The sequence below is a fragment of the Theileria orientalis genome, chromosome 2 (genome assembly GCF_000740895.1).
Source record: "Theileria orientalis strain Shintoku DNA, chromosome 2, complete genome".
NCBI classification, from domain to species: Eukaryota; Apicomplexa; class Aconoidasida; order Piroplasmida; family Theileriidae; genus Theileria; species Theileria orientalis.
The window spans coordinates 1,458,358-1,482,227 of record NC_025261.1 but is presented as its reverse complement, the minus strand read 5'-3'; the positions used below and the strand labels follow the sequence as shown (position 1 = coordinate 1,482,227).

General features: G+C 39.1%; 12 protein-coding genes across 12 annotated transcripts; 4 read left to right on the top strand and 8 right to left on the bottom strand.

Annotated features, from left to right (window-relative positions):
* Window positions 1–180: 180 nt before the first annotated feature.
* On the top strand, window positions 181–980 carry TOT_020000704 (50S ribosomal protein L28; the record flags this gene model as incomplete). The annotated part of the gene is made up of 4 exons (XM_009692454.1): window positions 181–253; window positions 296–354; window positions 487–620; window positions 689–980. 4 exons carry the CDS (start codon window positions 181–183, stop codon window positions 978–980), a joined length of 558 nt encoding a protein of 185 aa, XP_009690749.1.
* Window positions 981–1,269: 289 nt separating this feature from the next.
* Window positions 1,270–2,495, bottom strand: TOT_020000703 (4-diphosphocytidyl-2c-methyl-D-erythritol kinase; the record flags this gene model as incomplete). Its single annotated transcript, XM_009692453.1, has 3 exons — window positions 1,270–2,015; window positions 2,084–2,338; window positions 2,369–2,495. 3 exons carry the CDS (start codon window positions 2,493–2,495, stop codon window positions 1,270–1,272), a joined length of 1,128 nt encoding a protein of 375 aa, XP_009690748.1.
* Window positions 2,496–2,582: 87 nt separating this feature from the next.
* Window positions 2,583–3,515, top strand: TOT_020000702 (conserved hypothetical protein; the record flags this gene model as incomplete). The annotated part of the gene is made up of 6 exons (XM_009692452.1): window positions 2,583–2,746; window positions 2,799–2,883; window positions 2,917–2,982; window positions 3,012–3,112; window positions 3,162–3,243; window positions 3,336–3,515. The coding sequence occupies 6 exons, from the start codon at window positions 2,583–2,585 to the stop codon at window positions 3,513–3,515; spliced, it is 678 nt and encodes a 225-aa protein (XP_009690747.1).
* Window positions 3,516–3,668: 153 nt separating this feature from the next.
* TOT_020000701 (CDC6-like ATPase) lies at window positions 3,669–6,109 on the bottom strand (the record flags this gene model as incomplete). The annotated part of the gene is given in 8 exon segments (XM_009692451.1): window positions 3,669–3,699; window positions 3,713–3,890; window positions 4,061–4,184; window positions 4,376–4,563; window positions 4,695–5,086; window positions 5,209–5,568; window positions 5,598–5,906; window positions 5,955–6,109. 8 exon segments carry the CDS (start codon window positions 6,107–6,109, stop codon window positions 3,669–3,671), a joined length of 1,737 nt encoding a protein of 578 aa, XP_009690746.1.
* A 147-nt stretch (window positions 6,110–6,256) lies between these two features.
* TOT_020000700 (uncharacterized protein) lies at window positions 6,257–9,091 on the top strand (the record flags this gene model as incomplete). Its single annotated transcript, XM_009692450.1, has 8 exons — window positions 6,257–6,322; window positions 6,415–6,693; window positions 6,728–6,826; window positions 6,857–7,283; window positions 7,407–7,522; window positions 7,805–8,157; window positions 8,394–8,609; window positions 8,740–9,091. 8 exons carry the CDS (start codon window positions 6,257–6,259, stop codon window positions 9,089–9,091), a joined length of 1,908 nt encoding a protein of 635 aa, XP_009690745.1.
* A 206-nt stretch (window positions 9,092–9,297) lies between these two features.
* On the bottom strand, window positions 9,298–11,987 carry TOT_020000699 (kinesin-like protein; the record flags this gene model as incomplete). The annotated part of the gene is made up of 6 exons (XM_009692449.1): window positions 9,298–9,779; window positions 9,912–10,956; window positions 10,993–11,254; window positions 11,360–11,492; window positions 11,524–11,771; window positions 11,851–11,987. The coding sequence occupies 6 exons, from the start codon at window positions 11,985–11,987 to the stop codon at window positions 9,298–9,300; spliced, it is 2,307 nt and encodes a 768-aa protein (XP_009690744.1).
* Window positions 11,988–12,458: 471 nt separating this feature from the next.
* On the bottom strand, window positions 12,459–13,654 carry TOT_020000698 (TatD-like deoxyribonuclease; the record flags this gene model as incomplete). Its single annotated transcript, XM_009692448.1, has 6 exons — window positions 12,459–12,598; window positions 12,634–12,828; window positions 12,863–12,948; window positions 13,012–13,222; window positions 13,293–13,393; window positions 13,428–13,654. The coding sequence occupies 6 exons, from the start codon at window positions 13,652–13,654 to the stop codon at window positions 12,459–12,461; spliced, it is 960 nt and encodes a 319-aa protein (XP_009690743.1).
* A 292-nt stretch (window positions 13,655–13,946) lies between these two features.
* TOT_020000697 (conserved hypothetical protein) lies at window positions 13,947–14,942 on the top strand (the record flags this gene model as incomplete). Its single annotated transcript, XM_009692447.1, has 1 exon — window positions 13,947–14,942. The coding sequence occupies one exon, from the start codon at window positions 13,947–13,949 to the stop codon at window positions 14,940–14,942; it is 996 nt and encodes a 331-aa protein (XP_009690742.1).
* A 214-nt stretch (window positions 14,943–15,156) lies between these two features.
* TOT_020000696 (HEAT repeat containing protein) lies at window positions 15,157–18,197 on the bottom strand (the record flags this gene model as incomplete). Its single annotated transcript, XM_009692446.1, is given in 14 exon segments — window positions 15,157–15,276; window positions 15,492–15,651; window positions 15,683–15,763; window positions 15,875–15,948; window positions 16,005–16,064; window positions 16,155–16,250; window positions 16,306–16,422; window positions 16,517–16,592; window positions 16,624–17,061; window positions 17,195–17,264; window positions 17,317–17,542; window positions 17,554–17,631; window positions 17,730–17,822; window positions 17,862–18,197. 14 exon segments carry the CDS (start codon window positions 18,195–18,197, stop codon window positions 15,157–15,159), a joined length of 2,025 nt encoding a protein of 674 aa, XP_009690741.1.
* A 24-nt stretch (window positions 18,198–18,221) lies between these two features.
* Window positions 18,222–22,410, bottom strand: TOT_020000695 (ubiquitin-activating enzyme E1; the record flags this gene model as incomplete). Its single annotated transcript, XM_009692445.1, has 11 exons — window positions 18,222–18,347; window positions 18,473–19,166; window positions 19,350–19,807; window positions 20,117–20,290; window positions 20,331–20,474; window positions 20,559–20,741; window positions 20,930–21,260; window positions 21,358–21,542; window positions 21,653–21,883; window positions 22,019–22,218; window positions 22,260–22,410. The coding sequence occupies 11 exons, from the start codon at window positions 22,408–22,410 to the stop codon at window positions 18,222–18,224; spliced, it is 2,877 nt and encodes a 958-aa protein (XP_009690740.1).
* A 227-nt stretch (window positions 22,411–22,637) lies between these two features.
* TOT_020000694 (hypothetical protein) lies at window positions 22,638–23,321 on the bottom strand (the record flags this gene model as incomplete). The annotated part of the gene is made up of 1 exon (XM_009692444.1): window positions 22,638–23,321. The coding sequence occupies one exon, from the start codon at window positions 23,319–23,321 to the stop codon at window positions 22,638–22,640; it is 684 nt and encodes a 227-aa protein (XP_009690739.1).
* A 9-nt stretch (window positions 23,322–23,330) lies between these two features.
* TOT_020000693 (mitochondrial distribution and morphology family 35/apoptosis protein) lies at window positions 23,331–23,633 on the bottom strand (the record flags this gene model as incomplete). Its single annotated transcript, XM_009692443.1, has 3 exons — window positions 23,331–23,390; window positions 23,422–23,553; window positions 23,589–23,633. The coding sequence occupies 3 exons, from the start codon at window positions 23,631–23,633 to the stop codon at window positions 23,331–23,333; spliced, it is 237 nt and encodes a 78-aa protein (XP_009690738.1).
* Window positions 23,634–23,870: the final 237 nt, after the last annotated feature.

Here is a 23,870-nt window from a genome sequence, read left to right as displayed (position 1 = left end):
TTTTTTTAAATTATTGCACACATTATTTGTATACATTATATATGAGTATGAAGCATATTCACTTTCCATTAATTGTGTAGTCCATGGTTAGTTATGTCATTTTCGTTAAAATGGTTTATCGGATTCTCTATTTTTCTACTCCTCCCAAATCATTCTCGTTCATTTAAAACTCATCAGAACATGAATGTGTTTAACAATGGGAATCCTAACGTTTCATTAAATAATATATTTACACAGTTTTTCAATTCACATGGTATCCTTCCATTGATTTTTGCCTTCTAATAAACATTTATAGGCTCAAGCATAAATAAATTTACCTTATATTCTGAGAAGAGGCATAAAGAGGCCATGATTGTAAGTAATAATGGCAATAGTTGCTGACTTTTAGGTAGATGCACACAAGTCCCATTATTGTTTATTAATTTTAGTAGTGTATCACAAATCATGGATAATTTAGCTTTATATCACGAATTATTACTGTTTTAGGGCAAGAAGTTTGATAAAAGGCCGACATCTAGTCAAGTCAGGCACCATCGCATTGTCGGCCGAGGAGGTGGAATCCCGAGAATTCGTAGGTGCACCAAGCTCCCAGCCAAACCCATAATACTGCCCGCCAGAAGGTTTGAATCATATAGCGGCAATTAAGTTTTGATTTTACACGTACACATGAGTTATTAATATCTCTTAGGTGTATGCTACTCGGTAAAATGGATAACACGAAGGCCATAAAGCGTAGTCACTCTGGAGTCAGGACCAAAAGGACTCAAAAGTTGAACCTACACTGGAAGAAGATCTGGCACCCTGAGAAAAAGTATTTCATCCGTCTCAGGTTATCCATGAGGGGCTTGAAGACCATCAAGAGACTTGGAATTATAGAGGCTGCCAGGCGGTTCCACCTGGACATAAACAACAAGAAGCTGTTCGCAGGCTATGCCAGACTGAAGGAGAGGTATGCACTCTATTTACATAACTACTTCTGATGTGTTGATATTTATAACAGTCTGTTACTTCTGTGGCCACCAATAGCTTACACATTACTTTAGAGCCGTCGTGGAGGAGCCAGCGGAGTCACTGCCAGTATCAGTATAAATTGTGATTGAGTATACGCGTACGCTTCAGTCATGCTTTTAATAATTTTATGAATATATATATATATATATATATATATATTTATAAGGTACGATAACTTGTGTGCTCTACTAAAACAATGTGTGTAATAAGCTACGATAACAACTTGAATACTCAAGTACAACAGTGCGCACAATTAATTTACAAATATTCGTACTCGTGCTCCTCTGTGTCGTACTTAAACTTTGTTTTCACTATCATCAGCGGCTTCTTATACTTGTCTCGTATAGAGGTTACCTCCGAGTCGTCGTCGGCGAATACAAAGAATGAGCATCCGCTGCCGGTCATGCCAAAACTCCTGAAGGCCTTCTTTAGGATCTTGCTCAATCTGGTCACTTTTGCGTTTTCAACGCACCGTTCCAAGTCGTTGTCAGGCACCAGAGCCTTTATATCCGCTAGTCCCTCGACCTTCCTGACCGTCTCCATTATTACCCTGTGGATGTCGCGTTTCCTAATCTTGCCGCCCTTTAAAAGGTCACGCGCCTTCCTGTAAACGAGCTCAGTTGATACGTTCTCCTGTGGAATCACCAGATACACCCAGTCCGAGTATATTTTATTGTAAAATTCGTACATTTTGTCTCCGATTCCGAACACGCAAGCAGTGTCACCTGAGTGGCTCATAAATGCAGTGGACTTACATTTGCTCGCTAGAAAGGGCACATCGGACCCGATCGTCGCTAGGTCATACAGTCTCCCTTTAAACAGTTGATTTATCACAGTGGCTGCGTCTGAGGATCCTCCTCCGAGGCCCGATCCCAGGGGTATGCTCTTCTTAGTCAAAACTATGTAATTTCTGTCTGAACTCCTCAGTTTGTTTAAAACCCTGGCGATTATGTTCCTATTGTCGAATGGAAAGTTTGACAAACTGTCAGTGGAGACGTCTGGAACTACAGTATTATTGAGTCTGCTGATAAATTGGCGTCATAGTGTGTAAAAGTACAAACGAACTAAATACCTCGAGGTGTATCGTCAATTAAAAGCAGGTAGTCCCCCTCGTCAGTCTTATTGTAACAGTCTGAAATAATGTGGGATTCCTCCTTGTTTATCGCCTTTATAAACAGTTTGTTTCCCCAGGTCAGCTTCTGCATCAAGCTACACAAGTTGAGGTATTTGTCCAATACATTCGAACCAGTGTCAATATTCAGAGTTAAGTTGATTTTTGCGAATGAGTTGTTCACGGAATCCCAGAATTTATCGTAGTTTTCAGCTCCTAAACAAACATATTGCATCTTAAACCTACTGTTGGCTGTCAGCTTACTATTAATTTTTTTAAACACCTCCTTTTCATCCTTTATTATATTTTTATTCTTGTCCCCTGTTACTAGGTTTAGCACGTTCAAGAAGGCTACACATTTCGCCAGTTTCATTTAAACACTACACAGTCACTTGATTATGTTCATTTTAGGATAATTTTTGTATCATAATATGAATAGACTATCAATATCTGATTTGTAATGCTTTGTAACATATTTACTAAAAGATTCTACACGGTCACCACAACTTCCGTGGCTTCCCGCAAACCCCTTTGGAGGCGGAAGCAGACCTTTTATCACAGGCTCTGGAACTCCCTCACAGCTAAAAAATGGCAAGAATTTAATGAATTACTTCGGACGATGAGGTACTACCATTGGCTTATTATTACCTTTTTAAATCACTTACTTTCATTTCAGGGAGAGCGGTCTAAATGACGATGAGGTCACTTACACACTCAAGGCTCACTATTTCATTCTTAATCCACATGTCGCCGTTGAGAATGTACTTTGTTTTTATTTATTAACGCCTTTGCAGTGCTTCTTAGTCTTAGAGGAGATGAAAAAGGCTCTCATACACCCTTCAGTTATAAGGATGAACGAGGTATTTTACCTTTTTTATCCTTGTTTTAGTTTCTAATCAACTCCTACTTCGAGTTAGAGGAGCTTTCATGTGAGCCTCCCAGGCTTTTATGGCAGAACTTTACCAAAATGATTTGGCAGACGTCGCTTAAGTATCTTGTTTATTTACTCGAGAGTTCCCTTATTCATTATTCCTTTTAGGTTAAATCGCCAACGCAGGCACAGGTTAATTAAACAGTTGCTTTTAAAGGATCCTAATGACTTGATGAATATTTCTCAAAAGGTTTGCTTCACGTCATATTACAAAACAACCAACACACACCCATATATATATATTAGCACATGTATGAAACACGCATAACTTTCTTATTTTAGGATATCGAATCAATGGCCATAGAAGAATTCAACGATAATTTACTCACTCCGTTCATGTCAATTAAGGAGATTCACGACGATCCCATTGACGTCAACTTGGACAAATTCAAGGACGTTAAGATTAAGAAACTAGACTTCCAGTCTCAGTACACTCTAGATCACATGGACAAAGTTGAATAGCACAATACTAGTAACTGGTATTAACACCAGAGTAGTATTTGTGCTAATAACGTAATATTTGTACTTAATATTGGCCTAGTTACTAATTATGTGTGTATAATCATCTTAATTACTGACATGACGGCAGTATACCGAACCGTCAATGTACGATCGTCATGCTATGCTACTTACAATCCTCATGAACCTATTTACACCACCATAGCCTCCTCTTCGCCCTTTTGTTAGTGGTTATGAAGCTCAGGGTCTTTGTTAAACTGCTGTAGCGCTTCGTTAGTGACAGATTCGGGTCGCAGATGTCCTCTAACTCCAGGTCGATTAGTGAACAGTCCAGCACGATCTTTGCCAAATTCTTAGGGTCAGTCTTAAACACCATTTCTACAAATAATGTGTTAATCTGCTAAATCAGTTTTTGAGTGCCACTATCATGCTTTCGCATAATCACTCATTGTTACAAACTTCTTAGATTGCCATATTGACACTAGTGTGTCTTAAATAACTATTATTGTCTATACAGCTTAGTTACATAGTGACTAAGTAGGTGGTACCGTTTTTTGCTATCAGCGATAGTTGCCTGAAGTTATCCATGCTGTTTTCAAACTCTGAGTTGCAGAAGTTTTCTGCCTCCGTGTTGTCCATTTTAAGTATTTCAGCCAGTTCCAGGAAATACCTCTAATCACAAATTAGTCAAATTTATAAAATTTGTCGAAATGAATGGTAAATATTTGCAATAAATGTTTATGGTTAATAAATGGTAAATATTTGCAATGGTTATGGCTAATGAACGCTAAATATATAGTCTATAATCCGTCGGAGTTAGTGTAGCGTCTCAAAGTAAATAACGTAATGTAACTGGCTACAACCTTTGCATCGTTTGGTGATATCACTATCTCGTCCAACACTATGCTCGATTTACATACTGCCAGTAGCAAAATCAGCTGAAATATTGGCAGTCCTGATAGTTGATTCTTCAGCTGCTCCCTTTTATTCAGTGACAACGTTGGTGTCACTATTCCAATTTCCTTGTTGCCCACATTGTAATTGTTCAAGTCTAACAGTTTATTATAAACCGTCGGGTATAAACATAAGTTGCTAGGTACACACTACAGCGTCTAAAAACTAGCTATATTCTAACGTATCTACTTAATGATTAAATATTTAATTGCTACTAGTAATTGATACTTATTGCTCTCAGGTTTCTGACGGGCGTTTTTGTCATGTCTCCATCGTCTGCGTTATCGCTATTGCTCATATACCTGGGTCCGTTTACACCAGTGTTGTCGCTATTGCCACCAGTATTGTTACCAGTATTGTTACCAGTATTGTTACCAGTATTGTTACCAGTATTGTTACCAGTATTGTTGTTAAGATCATCTCTACTGCTGGGACCATCGTTTCTAAAACTATCAATGCTATCTAAGCTGTTGCTATTCTGAAGCGATTTTAGCGATGTTGTGCGTGAAAATGGCGATGACGTAAGATCTGATGCCGTCAGTGAGTCTGGTCCCGACGCAGTCTCTAACGATGATAGTGTGTCCTTTTCCAGGCTACTTAAACTGTTCGAGAGTGCCCTTCTACATTAATGATTAAACCGTCACTTAAATACGCTCGTATAAAGTATGCGCCGATGCTGACAAACGCATAGGCGGTGTATGTCGTATACTTTGTGTGTATAGATGCGGCTGTCCTCACTTACATGAACGAATCCTGGTATGCTCTGCAGTCCCCTGACGTGTTCGCCACTCGCCTCGCCAGCAGCAGCAGCGACGTCCTGTTTAGCACTTCGCTTTCTCCTCCTTCCAGCGCTTTTATCTTTTCCAAGACTATGTTCACCATCTGGTTCTCGTTGTACGGCTTGAACAGCAGCCGCTGGCAGTTCGCCGACTTAATTTTTGTCGCAAACTCCAGGTTGTTCGAGATCGCTATTATCGCCACTCTGCTTCCCTCTGATGACGCTGCTCTGAACAGCGCCTGCAGCAGCCAGTTCGACTTGTCGTAGCCCTTCAGGTTCGATATGAACGTGCTCAGGTAGTCCACTTCATCGATCAAGCATATCCTAATCAGGGTTAAAAGTGCATTCGGTACCTCAGGTGCTTCGGCGTCTTAAAGTTCTCGACGAGGATGTCTGCGAACTTTGCGTAATTCTGTATTCTTCCGTGCGACGACATGTTAAGCATTCTTGAGACCATCGCGGGCTTTAACTTGAGCACATTTTTGAAAAACGCAGTTTTAAACGCTTTCAGGCTAATAAACGTGCTCCCTCTCATGTTTATGGCTCCAACTTTACTTTTTTTCTTCAAACACTTCGACAACGCGTGCTCGACTGTCGTCGTTTTCCCTGTTCCGCTCATTCCAAATACGAACATACTTCCTCCGGAATTAGACTCGACGCATCTAAAAATTGTTATTTGTTTATTTTCGAATTCATCGGTTTAAACACACCCGTTCACAAATTCGTTGATTTTCGACAGCTCGCTATCTCGGTGTCCCATGTATGTATTATCCGATACTTTCAGAAGATCTATGGCGAGCTTCTTGTCTTTTATATGTTTCTCTAGGGGAGTTAAATTGGAAAAATCAAAGCTCGTATCACACATCTTTAAGCTACAAATCAAAAACAAAAATTTAAATTATTGTACACATGAAAAGGCTATGTTAAAAAATTTAATTCGAGATCAAAAAGCCGATGAATTTAGACAGAAATATTAAAAGGCGATTTATGTATGTAAAACACTATTTTAATAATGTTTAATGGTATTATCGATTTACCATACTTAAGTAGTGCTGCTCGACGACAGAGCGTTGCAGATGTTTTTATAATTTATCATTTTATCTTTATTTAATGTACCATAATTATTACAATAATGTATCATATATTGTAAATGATTTGAAATAAGCTCAGCTCTTAAAGTTTCGTCTTTTGAATTATAATTTGTTTATTAGGAACAAGATGAAAAAAAATACACAAAAACCTAAGAAGTCTTCTGAAAAGAAGCATATGAAGAAGAAGATATTTAAAAATAATAAGGGAAAGTTTTTTAAAAAGCATCCTGGTGCCGATAAGTCGAAAAATAAACCGAATTTGAAGCATGGTAAAGATCACAAGAACAAATTATCAAATAAAGAAATAAAGACAAATAAAAGGAAAGAATCCAAATTAGAATATAAAAAGAGATTAAACGTAAGTTAGAAATAAGTGAAATTGGTTATTTTAGAGGTTGTACTCGTCGTTGCTTATGAACCACAAGGATTCGGCCAAAGCCCTGGAATCGATAAATTCGTTGCTTAAAGAGTTACCGGCAAACTACTCTCAGGTAAACCGAGATGTTTTAAACGTGTTTCAGGAATCTAACAAGAAGAACGTTTCGAGGATCCTCCAGGCGTGCCTGAAGTACGGAACGGCAAGAGAGCGGAGTTTAATCTTCGAAAAGGCCAAGGAAAACTTTAACATACTGAACCTCAACTCACACAGCAGCAAGTTTTTCATAAAGCTGTTTCACTACTGCAACGTTGACGTGAAAAGGTTTCTGCGAGAAGCCTTCTTTAACGAGAAACAGAAGAATCTGCTGTTTAGCAGATACGGCTCGGAAGTCATGGACGTCATGTACATTAAACTGAAGTCCAAGGAGCAAATTGCAGTGCTTAAGCTCTACTGCCTGGCTAACACATTCTTCCTAAACAAGGAGGACTCGAAACGCTCTAAGGAAATCAACTCAATAAATCAGTTGATAGACTTGATACTGAACTCAGAATATAAAAGCGCGTGTATAGGTAGTGTTTTCAGAGCTTATTTAGTGTATTATCTAGATAATAATTAAAATGTTGTAACTATCTATCAAGCAATAGTTATGGTTAAAATTACACATTGATATGAGTTAAATTAACGTTGTATAGAAAAAATGTGCTCCGTGGTGACTAAATTGGTTGAAAAGGAGTTGTTGATTACTTCTTTATCACATGATATTCTGTTTGTTTATTTACACATTTTGGAAGATGAGGAACCAGCATTGGTTGATGTGGAAGTTAAAGATAAAGAAGATACGGAAGAATTATCTGAAGATGATATCGATGAGGATATCGATGAGGATAAGAAGGAGCAGAAACAGGAACATGAAGAATTACATGAAGAAGACGAGGAATGTGACGATGAACAACAACAAAACGGGGAATGGGACAAAGAACAACAACACCATGAACAACAAGAACATGAACACGATGAACAACAAGAACACGAACAAGAGGGCGCTCATGACGATAAAGAAAAAGGTCAAGTACCATCGGAAAAGAAAAAGGAGCCAATGAATAGTAAAGCGGAACTATTATCGCAAATGTATAAAATATTCGGACAATTGCTGTCAACGAGAAGCGGCAACAGCTGTATGCTGAAGCTGATGGACTACGCAAACAACAAGATTAAAAAGTACATAGTCAAGAGCCTAAAACGCGACTTCCCAGAAGCAATATACAATCAGATAAATGTGTCACTGCTGATAAAGGCAGTAAATGTGACAGATGATACGAAGTTGACAGGAGAGTGTATGATCAACCCACTGTTGAGTGACCTGAAGAGGTCAGTGTACGATAGAAATTCAAGTAAATTTATAATGAACATACTGGATAACGCAAACGAAAAGGCGCCGAACAGGTAAGACCGATTAGTAAAGTTAAGATATAGTTAGTCTGCATACAATATTAGTAAAATGTGTTAATGCCATTTGCCATTGAATTGTATTTAAGTGAGATAGCATATAAGATAGTATATTATGATAACATATGTTAGAGCCATATACTAGATTATTTTAATAGAATGTGTTAACGTCACCGACAGTATACCGTATTAGTTATTTGTGTGATTTGATCCGAGATGATGATTCTTTGTAGCCTGAAGGAGCCGGAGTTGAGAACGGAGGAGCTCCAAAGCAGACTAGTGCCGCATTTGGTGGAGTTCTTCCACGGAGAAGACCTGAAGGAGGTTTTAGAAACGAATCACACAGGGACGATTTTACTACACACGTTAAAGCTGTCAAGGGACGGAGCAATGGTGGATGGGATTATGCAGCTGGTTAAGGAGAATTTGAAGCAGTTTCTGAACAATGCGTAAGTTTTATTAGATACAGTATACAGGTAAATAAGTGGTGAGTACTGTTGTGATGGAAGTATTTTGTGCCATTTTCTGTTAATGCAGTGGCTGGAATTGGCATTTCGTGCACTAATTGGTATTATATAGGACCATGTTGAGGTTCCTGCAGTCAATGGTGAAGAGCAGTAACAGAGTGAGCGCATCGCTGGTGGCGCTCAGAGTGTCCGAGAGGGTTTGGGAACTAGTGAAGAGCGACGTGGACGACATTCTGAGGTCAAAGTCGGTGTTTTTACTGGTTGATTTGCTGGAGTCGTTTACGAAGTACGGAGAAAAGGAGCTGATAAGTGAATTCACCTCTAAAGTGACTTTGAAGAAGATAGCTAAGGCCAAAAGGGAAATTGAAGGTACAGTTGACACTGTAAATTCTGGATTTACATGCGTTATTGTAGGCGCAAACTCTACTGGACTCGATCTACTGTCTAGCTTGCTGAGGAAGTGAGGGCATTAGGGGTCTTGAGCATCCTAATCTGCTTGCATCAAGTACTTTTACATTGTATCACACTGCTGGTTACCGCTAGAAAATTGGACAGTGATCTCATGTATATTTACGTATTATTAAAGTGCTGGTTACTGGTAGAAAATTGGACAGTGATCTCATGTATATTTACGTATATTAGTAGTGTGAATGTGTGTTTAGTATTAGTTTTAGATTTCTTGGTTAAAACAGCAGTCTATAAGCTGCTTTAAGTGCAATAACAGCTTGAACTCGACCCTTAGAACGTTGGATACGTGTTGAATGGTATCTGGAGATTGCACGCATCGAGACAGAATTGAAATTCTATTGTACATCTGGTACATTTCTGTTATTTTCTCGATGCTGTCAAGGCTGGTTAGTTTATTTCTGTCCAGGGTGTCCGGGAGTGAGCCTACCAAGTGCCTGTACAACGCAGTGTTGGCTTCGTTCAACTCCAGGTTCCCTAGAATGAAGTCCAGGTCGCCCATTGTGTTGTTTACGTTCTGCATCAACACGGTGTCCAACTGCGATTTGAAGTCGAAATCACCACCGTTATCGTCAGCATCAAGAGAATCGGGAGCAGCGTCACCGTTAGTGCCAGCAGTGGTGCCAGTGCTGAAGTCGCCATCCAATGAATTGTTAGCATCATCAACTGTAGCTTTAGCATCATCAACTGTAGCTTTAGCATCACCGACAGCATTGTTAGCATCATCAACTGTAGCTTTAGCATCGCCAACAGCATTGTTAGCATCATCAACTGTAGCTTTAGCATCGCCAACAGCATTGTTAGCATCATCCAATTTACAATTGGAATCATCTAGTGTAATTTTATTATCATCCGCTGTAATTTTATTATCATCCGCTGTAGTTTTATCCAAATCCATGCCATTGTTATTAACTGATTCAGGTGTTCCATTGGAAGAGTTAGGATTACTTCTCTTAGCCTCCCTTCCTAACCGACAGCTAAATGTGCTCTTGAGCAGGTCTTTGTACTTGTTGATGGGTTTAGTGGGCTGTGGAGAAGTAGATTTGTTGATGGCATTAGTAGTACCGTTGACGCCTGCAACGCTGTTAATATTGGTACGGTTGGCGCTACGGGACGTAGTATTAGGACTACTGGTAACACTGCCACTACAGTTGGAGTTGGTACTAGCTTTGGAGTTGTTACTAACTTTGGAGTTGTTACTAGCTTTGGCGCTAGATTTAGTGTTGCCATGGCCGTTGGCACTACCGTTGCAGTTGCTATTGCTGTTGTCACTACAAATTGTACTGTTGGTACCATTGACGACAACACTACTATTGCCGTTGCCACTACCACTAGCGTTATTATTACCAATTGTGCTGTAAGTACCATTGGCATTAACACTGCCATTGCTATTGTTGCCGCAGTTTGTTGTGTTGACCTTGAATGACTTCACCTTTGATGCGTACCTCATTGTGTTTATCGTCTGGTCGAAACAGCGATTTGACGGACTTAAATTGGCAATCATTACGTTCTTGCTCTCCCTAAGGAAAATGTCCCTCAGCACCTTTGTCAACTCGCTATCTCTGAATGGGACATGGTGCTTTTCAGACTCCATGGCCCTGATACACTCCTTCAAAGCTAAGAGTGACTTGTTTATGCACGTTCCTTCGAATGACGCCTTACTAACCACCGATTCGCCAAACAGCGATTTGGTGGTAGATTGCCTTTCAAAAGACTGTTTTGCGCTCCTCGATTTATCAGGCGTGTGATAAATGCCCAAAGAGTCGGCACCGCGTTCACTGCCGGCTAAGTCGATAAAAACTAGACTGCCTACATTGTTTGTATAGACTTGGGTGTTAGTAAACGTATTCTGACTGTTAACAAACTAACTATTCTATATATTTTTGCTGTGCTAAATAACAGTCTGTAGCTTGTGTTTGTTTATTAACATAAATAGTGGTGTCGTACCGTGCAGTTTGCTCGTTTCCTTGTTCTTCAGCTCTATTCTCAGCAGTGCGTGGGACCTTGATGAACGGTCATTTTGTGAATTTTGGCCTATTTTTCTCAGATTCAACCCAGATAGCATCAACTCCACCAACTCATCTTTGGAATTAACTGTCTTGGCTGACAAGTCTCGAATGATCACTTCATTCTTTCCGTTATCCAAAGACTCCAATGGTTTCCTACAAACGGTGTTAAAATTGTGTTGCACTTGTATCAGTATTAGTGTGTGTATTTGTATACATTGTATCATTATGTGTTTATTTGTTTGTATATGTTCTTGTTACCTGTTTTGCAGTAAGTCGTATAGCTTTCCCGAATATATTTCAAAGAAGCTCAGCACTACGTCGATTTGCCTACTCAGTCCTCTCTCCTTTATTATTCTGTATATGTCGTTCGCAGCGTACTCGTATATTCCTGCTAATGATTTTTATTTGTGCAGTAAACTTACCAACTACTTTTTGGTCTGAGTCTATCAGTTTTGGGTTAGTTATTCTTGAGCCGATCATTGTGTATGTTTTTCCGCTCCCCGTCTGGCCGTACGTGAAACATGAGCACGTCATGTTTTCGACAAACGCGCACTCCACCAGCGGCTTCACGTATTCGTTGTATATCTGCTCATTGTCTGCCTTTTCGTCGTAGAATCGATCTACTTTAAATTCATGTTCCTCGACGAAGCTCGTTCCATCTATTTTACACCTAAAGCACATTTATGTTAATCCTCACTCCATATTACAATATAAAATTACTATGTTTAAATATTTAATCTTAATCCTACTTGTATTCACGTATTATTCCGCAGTCGTTGTTGCAAACCACTATATCTTTGTCTCCTCGTGATATTTCTATCTCGTTCAACGGCCTTTTTCTAACTATTACGTCTATTCTTCCTCTTTCTGGGTATTTTTTAATCATTTTGCTTACACATTAATCTTGGTACTTTTATTTTACTAATCTACACACACATTTACTAACAAATCGATTCAGTATATACATGTATCACATATCATAAAAATTTATGGCCTCTTAACTTATTTATTATAAATGTTCCAACTTATACAGCCAACACTACAATTCCGACACAGAGTGGAAATTTTATGAATATGTAAGCACAATATTTTTTCAAAAAAATTAATTCATGTTTTTTCATCATTTTAAATTTAAAAACCAGGTGGAATCACCTGTTTTACCTAGCTTTTCAGCTACTTTTCTTTGGTGTGTTGATACCTTTGAACAATCTCAGGGTGTTGTTGAATACTCTAAATATTATTGATTTATTTTACTCCACACACTTGTTACAGAATTCACTGAATTCCATATCTGGTGCTACTAATTCGTGTACAACCTCTGCTACATTCCTACGTGTTTGTGTAATGAGTCGCTGACTTACAAAATAAAACATGGTTCATTTCTCGACGATAGTGTTGTTTCTGCTGTCATTGCATTAGGCTTATTAACGGAATTGAACTTCGTTTTGACGTATTTGCTGCTTGAGTGCGAATTCCTTATTCCACACCATGGGCAGTCTACACATTCATTTCTGTTTTATTACAAATCCCACCTGTTTCAAGTAATAATTTGTCAAGTGGTATTTTTTTCACTGTGTTTAGGTTATCATCAGTTTTTAACGAACACCCGTTAACTCCAATATAAAAATTTTCCTTTACCAGTTCTTCCATCGTCTCCGCATCTCCTGTGTAGCTATGGACTACACCTCCTGCTTCCACCCATTTATGTTTATTTCTCATCATTATTTCTACGGTATTTATCATTTTAATCACTTAATTTACCTAAAAAGTCACTCGTTGCGTTCCTTAGGTGTAAAAACATGGGAATCTTATGTTTTTCAACCAATTCCAGTTGCAGTTCAAAGTACCTATATTTTCATTTATTTTGTCCATATTGTTTATTCAGTGCTATGTATCAGTGTTTGACTAACTTTTTTTGCGTTTCTTTGTCGCAAAACTTAAGTCTGTCGTAGTCCAAGCCTAACTCTCCTATTGCTACTACTCTTTGTCTGTTTTGTGCAATTAATTCATCTAATGTGTTTAAGTATTCGGTATCTGTTTTCGAATACTTATTACTTAAAAAGGCTTTACACATTGTAGGATGAACTCCTACAGTGGTATACAAAAATTGGCATTCCTTATCTGAATTAATAATTACTTTGATTAAAATGATTATGAGTTAAATTAAATCTATATTGGTATCATTACTTACCAAATGTGTTGCATATTTTTAGTGCTTCATTCACTTCATCCAAATTACCAGCAGTTATAATAATCTTTTCCATTCCTACTTTTTTTGCTCTTTCAAATACCCTAAATCGTTAATTTTTTAATCATTTTGTTATACTTGTCTAAATCTGGCTTATGCTTTTGTGAGCCATAATAATAACCTTGGTATGTTTTATCGGTTAAATTGGCCCCAATGTCCACAAATTTAAGGCCAATTCCGGCTATATTTTCATTTTTAGTTTCCATTGTGTATTTGTTTCTTATTTGTAATCTGGAAGGAAATAAATTAGGGTGATAAACTATGGGAGACTTTATAAATAAACATAATGCCAAATTAACTCTCATAAGCTTGTGATTTAAATCACACAAATAGTTTTATTATTATAGTACACATATATAATTTCCACTGAATAAAATAGAATTTGAAATTTACTTATTATAATAGTATACACACTTGTATATGGTGTTAGCGCAGTAGATTAACTTTCTCATTTATAGCTTTAAATATTAACTTTCTCAATGTCAGCATTATTTTTTTAAACATAACTATCACGTTTGGTGTAATTTATAAATCTGGCAGATCCTTTATAATTTTTTATTATTCGTCACCTAATAATCATGAGATTCCGTTTATAAAATGGCGGATACCAGGAGAAGGGAAGATACTAACAATCTTCCTAAACATGTTTGTCTAGTTTTTAATAAATGTTTACTATTTTTGACACCCCTGGATAAAATTGAAAGGGAGCTGTTCAAAACGTCGGAACTTTTATCTTATAAGGGGATTTTAACATTGACAATTTTCAATTTAGATGGGCATTTGAACGATTATTTTTATAAAAAGTATGGTAAATGCGCCAGTAGGGTCGTAGATTGCCTATATTCTGGACCAAAATCACTTTTAAATCATGTGTATTTAAGTCCCTCGGAAGATTTTTCAAACTCAAATCACACGCTTTTGTATTTTATAAACAGAATTACTAATAAACTTGTGATTTCAACTTATGATAAGGACACTCACTCGAAGCAGAGGGGCCTCCTGCTTATTTTAATTGATCGCACACACTCACACACTAAGCTGTTAAACTCAAATAATATTTCACATACTGGCAGTTTAAATGGAACTGATGCTAGTTGTCAATATGAGGGCGGTAGCAATGAACCTGCTTGGATTCGCGAGAAGACTAAGAAGGGAGTAACCCTGGAATACTCGGTTCCTAGCCACGCTTCTATATCTCAGCCCGAGTTACAGGAGCTGGTTTGCAGTTTCAACGGAGTAGTTACGTCTCTGCCGGACCTTCTCATATCTTTGAGGGCTAGCCTTAAGGACTCTCTCGCTTTCATCGCAAACTATCTGTGTCGCCTTTTCATGCACATTTACCATAAATTGGCACGTAGGGACTCAGAACCGTTGTGTAAACCTGACTTTGGACTCATTTACTCGGCTTTTCTGGTAGGCCTTGGCAACCTTTTCCGGGCTGGGATGACCATCATTCACTCTTTTGGCCCTGAGGGTATTCAACCCTGGTTCCTAGCCGAAGCAGAGATATACGAGTCTTTGGGCCTGGGCGTCACCGATATCCACAGCTGTGTACAAGTATTCACGAATACCGTGAGGAGATGGGGGAAGTAGCCTTCCTTCCTTTTCATTAATTTGTTCCTTACACATCTGTCAAATATATGGTTACTACTGTTGTAATCTGTGTTTTATATCGTATTTTATGAAATTGCCCTGAACATCTGCCCATTTTCACACATTTTGCACAACATTCTTAATGCCAACCCGGGGCACGTATACACATACACCACCCCTATTAACACATATTGTGTATTATATTTTACATTAATTACATTCTCAGCTGCTGTCCTAACAAGGTTAGCTGTGACATATTCAGTCTCCTCATCAGGTTTCTATTAGTCTCGTTTTGCGGAAGTATCATCGATAGTCCTACAACGTATTTACAGTACTCAGGGAATAAATACTTTGTTAACTAACCTATTAGATATCTATAACTGTCCATATTCTATAATTGGTTAGTGACTATAACTGTCCATATTCTATAATTGGTTAGTGACTATAACTGTCCATATTCTATAATTGGTTAGTGACTATAACTGTCCATATTCTATAATTGGTTAGTGACTATAATTGTCCATATTCTATAATTGCGCAGTATCTAACCAATATGTGCTTCTGTTTACCTAATAGCGACTTCAATAGACTCGGATACACGTCTGGCTTCAGCAAATGCAGTCGCAGTCTTATAAAAATGTGCGTGTCCATAAGCTGCACTATCTGATCCAAATTTACTAGGAAATCAATGCTCAGAGTCGAAGTTGATCTAAAGCATCCTTATTTTACTGGGCACTTACATGTCGTTTACAATCTCCTGCGCCAGGTCGTACTTCTCTGTCCACAGTGCAAATGATAGAGCTGATGCTGAATTGAAACTCCTAAGGTTTAATTGGTAAATACAGGGCGCTCTCATTGTAAAACGACCAATATAGCCATCGCTGCTTGTGCAGATTAGTTGTTTACGTGTGTCCACATAACTCATTTCTTACCATATCTCTTGCAGCTGGTCTGCTAAACTCCTCTTCTCCTGGGTTAAAAGAGCGTTTCTGAACTCCTGTGCCTCCTAGTACCAATCAGTCAACCAGCTTAATCATGTTGCAACTAGTTTTATTAACTTACAACGGATGTTAACAGTGTCCAATTAAGGTTATGTACCATGATATTTAGGAAATGTTTGTCCTAAAATTGAAGTGAGGGCTTTTATTTATTTAATGAATTCCGTATATTATAATCTATAAACTACTACCGGCATCACTAATTATAACCTACATTTGATAGCTTCATTGAATTTGTAATTATTGTATAGAATCGTTCAAATCCAACTTGTTTACAAAGATTGAGCACAATTACTCTCCCGCTTTCCTCCTAATAATGCTTTAGCTTATGCTATTATCAGCTTCTACGTGGACTTTGTGGATACCAGTAGGTTCTTTTCGTTTTTGAACAACTCCAGCAGCTCCAGTGCCAGCAGTTCAAAGTGCTTGTCGCCCATTGATATGAGCATGAAGAACGTCTTCAGAGTCGACTCCATTATTGGCTACCACTATTCATTAGCACTAGTTATTTAGTTCACACTAGTATTGCCCATTTAATACTCTTAACCACTATAACCTATGTAACAGCTACTGTACCTGTGAATGTGACTGTTTAAAGCATGCTACCACTGATTTCGACAAGAATCCGCACAGTGAGTCCATTTTTCCTGGACTACAGTTTCCATATTATTTCCCGTCCTCACCTTATCTCCAACATTAAACAGAACCAATCCAGCACTGACAGTATCACCTGCTCGTTCTGCGACTCAAGTATTCTCTGCGTCAGTGCTTTTGCGATTTGATCCACGTGCGATAGTGACTTGACTGTGTTAACGTTATCGTACAACAGCCTGTTTGCTTCACTTGCCATTTTATTTATTTCCTCGTGCGCGTCTTCCATCGATGCTATTATAAAGTCTAGGAACTGGTAGAACCCTCTGAAGTGTATGATTTGCGGCTGTATTGCCGATATTTCCTTCATCCACACCACGTTTGGCATCTTTATTGCGTGCTCCGTCCTCTTACAGTTCAACAGTATCACCTTAAACAGCTCATCGTTCATCAGCTGCGTTCCTGAGTACTTCTTCTTAAACATGGCCAGGAAGTCGTTTAAACACGACTCCGCCGAGTTCCTCACGTCTCTACATTTAATTATTTAATTTGCGCAGCTGAACCGTGTATCTAATTCTAGCTGTGTGCAAGTGTAATACTCCTCTTGGCAGCAACTTGCTTTTACTGCTGCTATGCTATTGCAAGTTTTTCAGCTCTACTTACTTATTCGTGTCCGTCAGCATGTTCGATAGCCCCAAAAACACCTTCGGCAGGTACTCTATCATGTCTATCCCTAAACGTCATTTTCCGCCTTCCACTTTACTTGGCACTGAATTCAGCGTAACCACCCATGAAATCTGCAAATATCTTTATTTTCTTCCAACTCACTATTAGGTGTCTGATAAACGGGTTTATCACGAATATTCTGTTTGCCAGCATGTCTGTGATCAGGTCCATTGGTACGTCGTCGAGCTCCAGTATTATTCCGCACAGCAGTCTGTTTAACATTTGGGATGCGTATTTTACATCCTCGTCCACGTCACACGTTAACTGTATTTCATTTCTTACGTTCTACCTCTTACTTTACATATTCCATCAAATATCTCATCCACGCATGATATCGATTCAAATTTACACTTTTTAATTATATTGTACAGCGACTACGTGTTATCATTAATTTAACGAATTTATGCTAAAATATACTCATTTTCTCATCTATTCTATCTCTTTTGTGCTAATGTGTATGCTTTTTTATTACCTCGCACGCGTAGTACCTGACCTTGATGTCCTGGTCATAGAATGACAGCAGCACCTGTTTAATGAAGCTTCCGGAGTATCTGGTGAGGTTTTTCTAAAAATTATCGTTTCAGGGCCTATTTTTAGTTCTTACGTCTAGGGCCAGTGCTGCGCAGGCCACTGCCATCAGTCCTCCTATGCGATAATTCGGGTCCGGCTTATCCAGATATTTTTTCTTCACATATTCGAAGAACCTTTTTACTGTCTCGTCTATTGTGGAATCTCGGTCACTTTTTTCATTTTTCTGTGATTCCACTGCTTTCACGTAGTTCTTCACTGCCACGTCGATTGCAACTAACCCCTTTTTTCTAAATTCCGGGTTAAAATCGACTATTTGTATTGTTACATGTTCCGGCACGAATTCGTGGCTATCTTGTCGATTCATTATGACTTTTTTGCACCTCACATTTGCTACTCGTTCACACAACATTTATCTAACACATACGATTGTCGTTTATCTAAATTCAAATTTTATGCTTGGAATGACCACATCGATTTCGTCCGGGTCTGTACAGCTGGCGTCTATTACCAGGTGTGACAGGTTCGGCGGTATTGGCTTCTTCCCTAACTTCTCCACAAGCTACACATTATTGTTTGCCAATGTGGGTCAACACATAGATAGCTATTCGGTAAAGCACACGACTAACGATAGCTAAAATACGTAGCTACCAACACCGGAAACTAAACAGCGGAGAACTCTCTTACCTGAGTTATTGGCTGCGTTAGCCGCTCGTTTCTGTGCTGCGGCAGGAACGAGTTGTAGATGCACAGGTTCCCCGCAGACAGGATGATCACCTCGATGTTGAACTTGCTCCGTATCCAGTCGATCAGCTGCTTCACCGTTCCGTTGGGAATCATCACGAGCAGCTTGTTCCATATCGTGAAGTCTTTCGGCAGCGCGCGCACGGGCCCGCAGGTCACCGGGTCATACTCCTTGTCTCTGGTTGGTGTCGGCGGCAGCGGCTCCGACTGCAACCAGATCGGCGTGGCCAGGCACGCGAACGCGTTTCTGAAGTGCTCGATCTTCAGGCTCTTGTAGAAGAGCGTCTTCAGGAACTCGACGGTCACCAGCCCCCCTACCATCGCCGTCGTCGTCGCGATTGCCGGGATGATCTTTCCGCTGATCAGCTTCGCCTTCATCTTGTCGCACTCCTTGATTCCGTAGTTGCGCGACCTCAGCACTGAGGCTGCCCATACGAACTCGACGTGGAAGTTCGTTTCGTCGTCCTTTTCGAACTCCACTGACTCCAGCACTCCGCTGACGTTCACTCGCACTGGGCTCTTCGCCAGGTCGTCGGTCAGCATCGTCGTGATTTCGCTGAGCAGTGCGTTGAACGATGCGTCCGTCCCGTCCTCCAGCACCTCCACGTTCAGCTTATCCTGCGAGAGCTTCAGCGTCCTCGGCCTGAACTCCTTCATGTGCAGCTTCGACAGATTCAGTACGTCCTCCTCCATGATCTCTATGTTCAGGTTCATCATTGAGGCCAGGATCTTTGCCGTTGACACTAGGAACAGCTGCACCATCTCGTCTCTCGTGTCAAACTTCAGCGGTGCGGGGCATCTCTTCGGCGGACTCCAGAACTTCTGACCGTCACTCATCATGTGTTCTGGTGGAAATGAGTGCAGCAGCTGTCTTATTTCATTTACGAAGAAGTTGTTGAACAGCTCCGCTGATATTTTCAGCAACTCTTGCTTTGTGTTCGAGCTCATTGCCTTCAACACACTCAGTATCAGCTCCAATCTTTCTGTGTTCAAGTCATTCAGGTCCTGTCTGTTAAGTATCTTCTTTATGTCCAGCGGTATTTGTGTGAACACTCCTACAAAGGCGTCTCGTGCCCACTCCACCACGTGCTCCTGTGCGTACGGGAAATGCTTCAGTGTGCACAGTGGAATTGCTGTTTCTGGCGGGTCCTGCGTCTCCGAGTAACACTGTGTGATGTGCGGCAGTATCACCTGCACGTTTCCCAGGGTTCCCAGCGTTCCTGACTCCAGCAGCGGCTTTTCGTACCATACACACCTCCCATCAACATACGTTCTCGCCTACACATCATGTCAATTTCTAGTTATATTATTTAATAGTCATTAAAACTCTAGTTATATTATTTAATAGTCATTAAAACTCTAGTTATATTATTTAATAGTCATTAAAACTCTAGTTATATTATTTAATAGTCATTAAAACTCTAGCTATATTATATGATGGTCGTTAAAACTCTAGTTATACTATACGATAGTCGCTTGAAACCTAGTACATAACAGGTAGCTATTCATATAACCCGATGATATTTTGTAAATGGCCCTAATATCTACCTATCAACGGTGCTATCTGTGTTTGTTTTCGTCAGTTACCTGTATGTTGTCTAATGCGTTAACTATTACTGTTTGTGACGACCAGAAGTTTTCGTCGAATAAATTCTCCGTCTCCTCTCCCACCCTTATTTCCAACGGCTTAACTCTCAAATTCGGGTTTATATCCAGTGCTGATTTACATGCTACCATCGACTTTGACATTCCAACATGTTTCTACGAATAATTTTCTCATCCTCCTCCTTTTTGAACTTACTGATCTGAACAGGAACTGCCTACTTATGTTTGACACTTCGATTCTATCGTTGTCCGTTATCGTAAGCAGCCCGTCTCCCTGCGAACTACATCCCAGGAGTGCGAAGTTTTTCAAGAATTCGCAGCCCAGCGCTCCTGCTCCGACCTACACATCATTTCAGTTTCCCTCAGTCCCCCTAATTTCTTAACTACTATCTTTCCGCTTCTATTTACTCCATCTAATTGTTACCACAAATATCTTTGAATTAAGTATCCTGTTCTGAACTTCCGAGCCCCAAAGTGACACCTGGTCCTTGTACCTTTCATCAAATCCGTTTCCGCTGAAATCTCCGGACAACATTTCCGAGGGCAGGCTAAAGTCCACGTACAGCCACTGCTCAATGGGATGGTATTTACCCGTGAATTTAATCACCTGTATGCAATGTTATTTTTATAAGGGTTTAGATCATAACTACGCTAAACGCGTCGTGAGCAGTCCGATCAGCACTGTCTCATTCTAACTAATATCGTAAATACAACCGTCGACGCATCGTGGCTAATCCTACTACCACTAGTATTGACACTTCGCTGTCTTACTACGATACCCTTCTGCTTCCTTACCTCGTGGGCTCCTACTGCACCTATAAATGATGCCAGGGGCGGCACCTTGTAGTTGCGCTGCGACATGAACGAGTCGTACACCTTCTTGTCTATCCTCTCCTGCGAACATGACTTTGAGTTCTTGTTCAGGAACTCCGCCCTCTCCCACGCGTCCTCCCCGTTGTTCGACATCCTGTATCCCATGGTCACCCAGTGTAACTGCTCCGCCCTTCCGAAGAGGCTGTAGTCTATTGTGGCCAGGGCTCCCGTCTTCGAAGGCTCCAGCACGCACTCCTCGAAACTTCTGAAGTCTATCCTTTTCGGGATCTTAACCTCAGTCACTATTCCACCGCTGCAACATTGAGTCAGTGAACATCAATTCCATTGTAGGTAACTCTACTCTAGCCTTTACGTATTTTCATAGCCACACTCTACTCTATGCTCCTTACCTTATGTATTGCGAGTACTTCGACGTATCTCCGATTGTGAAGGACGACTTTGAGTTTACGTTGATTTGCAGCGGCTCCTTGTTATTCAATTCCACCATTCCTTCAATTTCCGAAAATCGGACATAGTCTCCCGTTTGAAAGTCTATTACCTTGTCAGTAATAACAGTTACCAATCCATCCTTGTCCTAATAACATTCATGTTTTAATTCTTGTTTATCTTTTATCTTAATTCTTCGTCATAACCAATCTAACTGACTACTTTCCACACCACCTATCTATCTACTCTTTAACTTACGTTTGAAATTGATTCTATTATTGCTGTTTTTAACTCTCTTCCTGTAGTGTCTAGGCACGTGAAATTGTTTCCGAAGTCCACGAACACTGATCCTATCATTCCGTACGTGTCGCAGCATATAAATCCCACTCGCTTCCTCGCCGAGTTATTTCGGCACATTTCGTTTAACCTTTTTATTAATTCTACATTCTGATCACAACACACGACCACGTCGTGATTTACAACAAGTTCCTACATAAATGTTATTTTCTCAGTCCTACTCTATTCATATTTATCTCTATCTAAATTTACTATCGATTAATATTACTTCGTAACACTTCGCTAACAATTTACACTATACTTCTCCTTTCTATCTACCTAACTTACTTCGTTTGGTTCTTGAATCACGTTTTGAACTAGTACATTACGATTTAAATCTCTCAGGTTTGATATGCAAGCTTCGCTAACGGTTTCTTTACCTACGCTGCTTGATCTTATGAAATAATTTACACCCAGGTCTCTCTTTTGGACCACATTGTTATCGTGGATACTTATTGACTCCACACCCATCAGTGCTAAGTTTTTGGCTACGTGTTTTTGTTAATTTTTACTTATTTTGTGTGTTTACCTATTTCTATTCCCGATGCCTTCATTCCTATGATCAGCACCTTTAACCTTTGCAGTTTTCCCATCATTTCAAAACCGAACGTTCCAATCTGTCTTGAATACAGATTTGTATCGATTTTGTCCTCGTTTCTTACTCTATTTGTTGTTTCCATTGTTCTTTCAATCCTCCCTTATCATGTGAAATATTTATTTATTAGCACCTAATGTTTAATTTGTGGTTTTGTTATTTTTTATAGGTCCGTAAAATTTAAATAAATACCATTCAAAAATTTATTTTGTACTCGACTGTATGTACGCACTATCACACAAGGAGGGCTTGACTAACTATTATTTTTTTAATTTTTACTCATACACATAGCAATAATTATCATGTATTTGTTTACTTTTTAAAAAATTTAAAATTTTCTAGGAATTCGAGATACTTTTTTATTTTATCTTCCTGATTTGGATATGTGTCCATATTCTTACAGAAGTTTTTGATTTCGTTAATCTCCTCTGAAATTCCATGAAAAGTTTCAACTATGAAGTTGATTTGTTGTGAGTTTCGTTCTTTTTCTTCTTGGAGATCGTGTGTTTTTATATTAATATTGCGATTTATTATCACCTCACATTCTTCGCGTATTTGTGTCATTTTTGCCAGGTGTTTTGACCTAAAAGTGTCATACAGGCAGCTTATTTCCGATATCATTTGCAACAGTTTGTTGCTTTGTTCTTGTAAAAACAAGGTAATAGTTCCTGGGTGATTTACTATGAGTGAACACACAAGTACTGAATCCGAGGGCAAAGAGTCCAGCTTCGATTGACAACATTCTTCAAATACTGCAGAGTAACTTTCCGCTAAATTTGCTTCAGACTCGTCTTCTTTGTTCTGATATGATTTGATTATTCTATCCACTGTTTCGCTGCCTTCATCTGCAGAATCCTTCAGGCTGAATAGCAGAAATTTCTGTAGTATTATTGCCAGTGCCTTTAAATTTATCTGAACGGCTATTTGGACCTTTTTCCACGCCTCAAAATGATTGTTATATCTGCTTGCAAGGCCTTGAATATTACTGGTACTCATGTTCTAGTGTTAGTCGAATTTTTTGATCATATCAACCAACTTTTGATTTCCCTTCTTTTCAAAAAATTCCTACAGGTCTGTGTATCTTAAATTCGCTTACCACAAGGCAGGCTCTGTAATCTTTTAGCTTCAATTTGCACTTATCATTAAAATTGCCTTTAAGGAAATCGTGTTTGAACCAATTATTAAAGCATTGATCATATAAGTCTTTAAGGTGTTTACAATTCTCACCCTAAATTAATTGTGTGTTATCCTGAATAAACTTACACTTTTACTTGTGGAATCACCGGATTCTTTTTCTCTAGAACCCATATCAATGAATTTAAAATATAACATAAAGCAGATATTTTGATTATTTTATATTGTACACATAACACTGACTTTAAACATTTGAAAATAACACACCAATGGGAAGGTTAATCATCTGCTAGGCCCCATCTATAGAGCCCATTATTTCAAATGATCAATTTAAATATTTTATTTTGTAAATTAATTTTAAATAATTGTGCTTGAATGTATGTATAAACAGTAATAAATTATAATTGTATT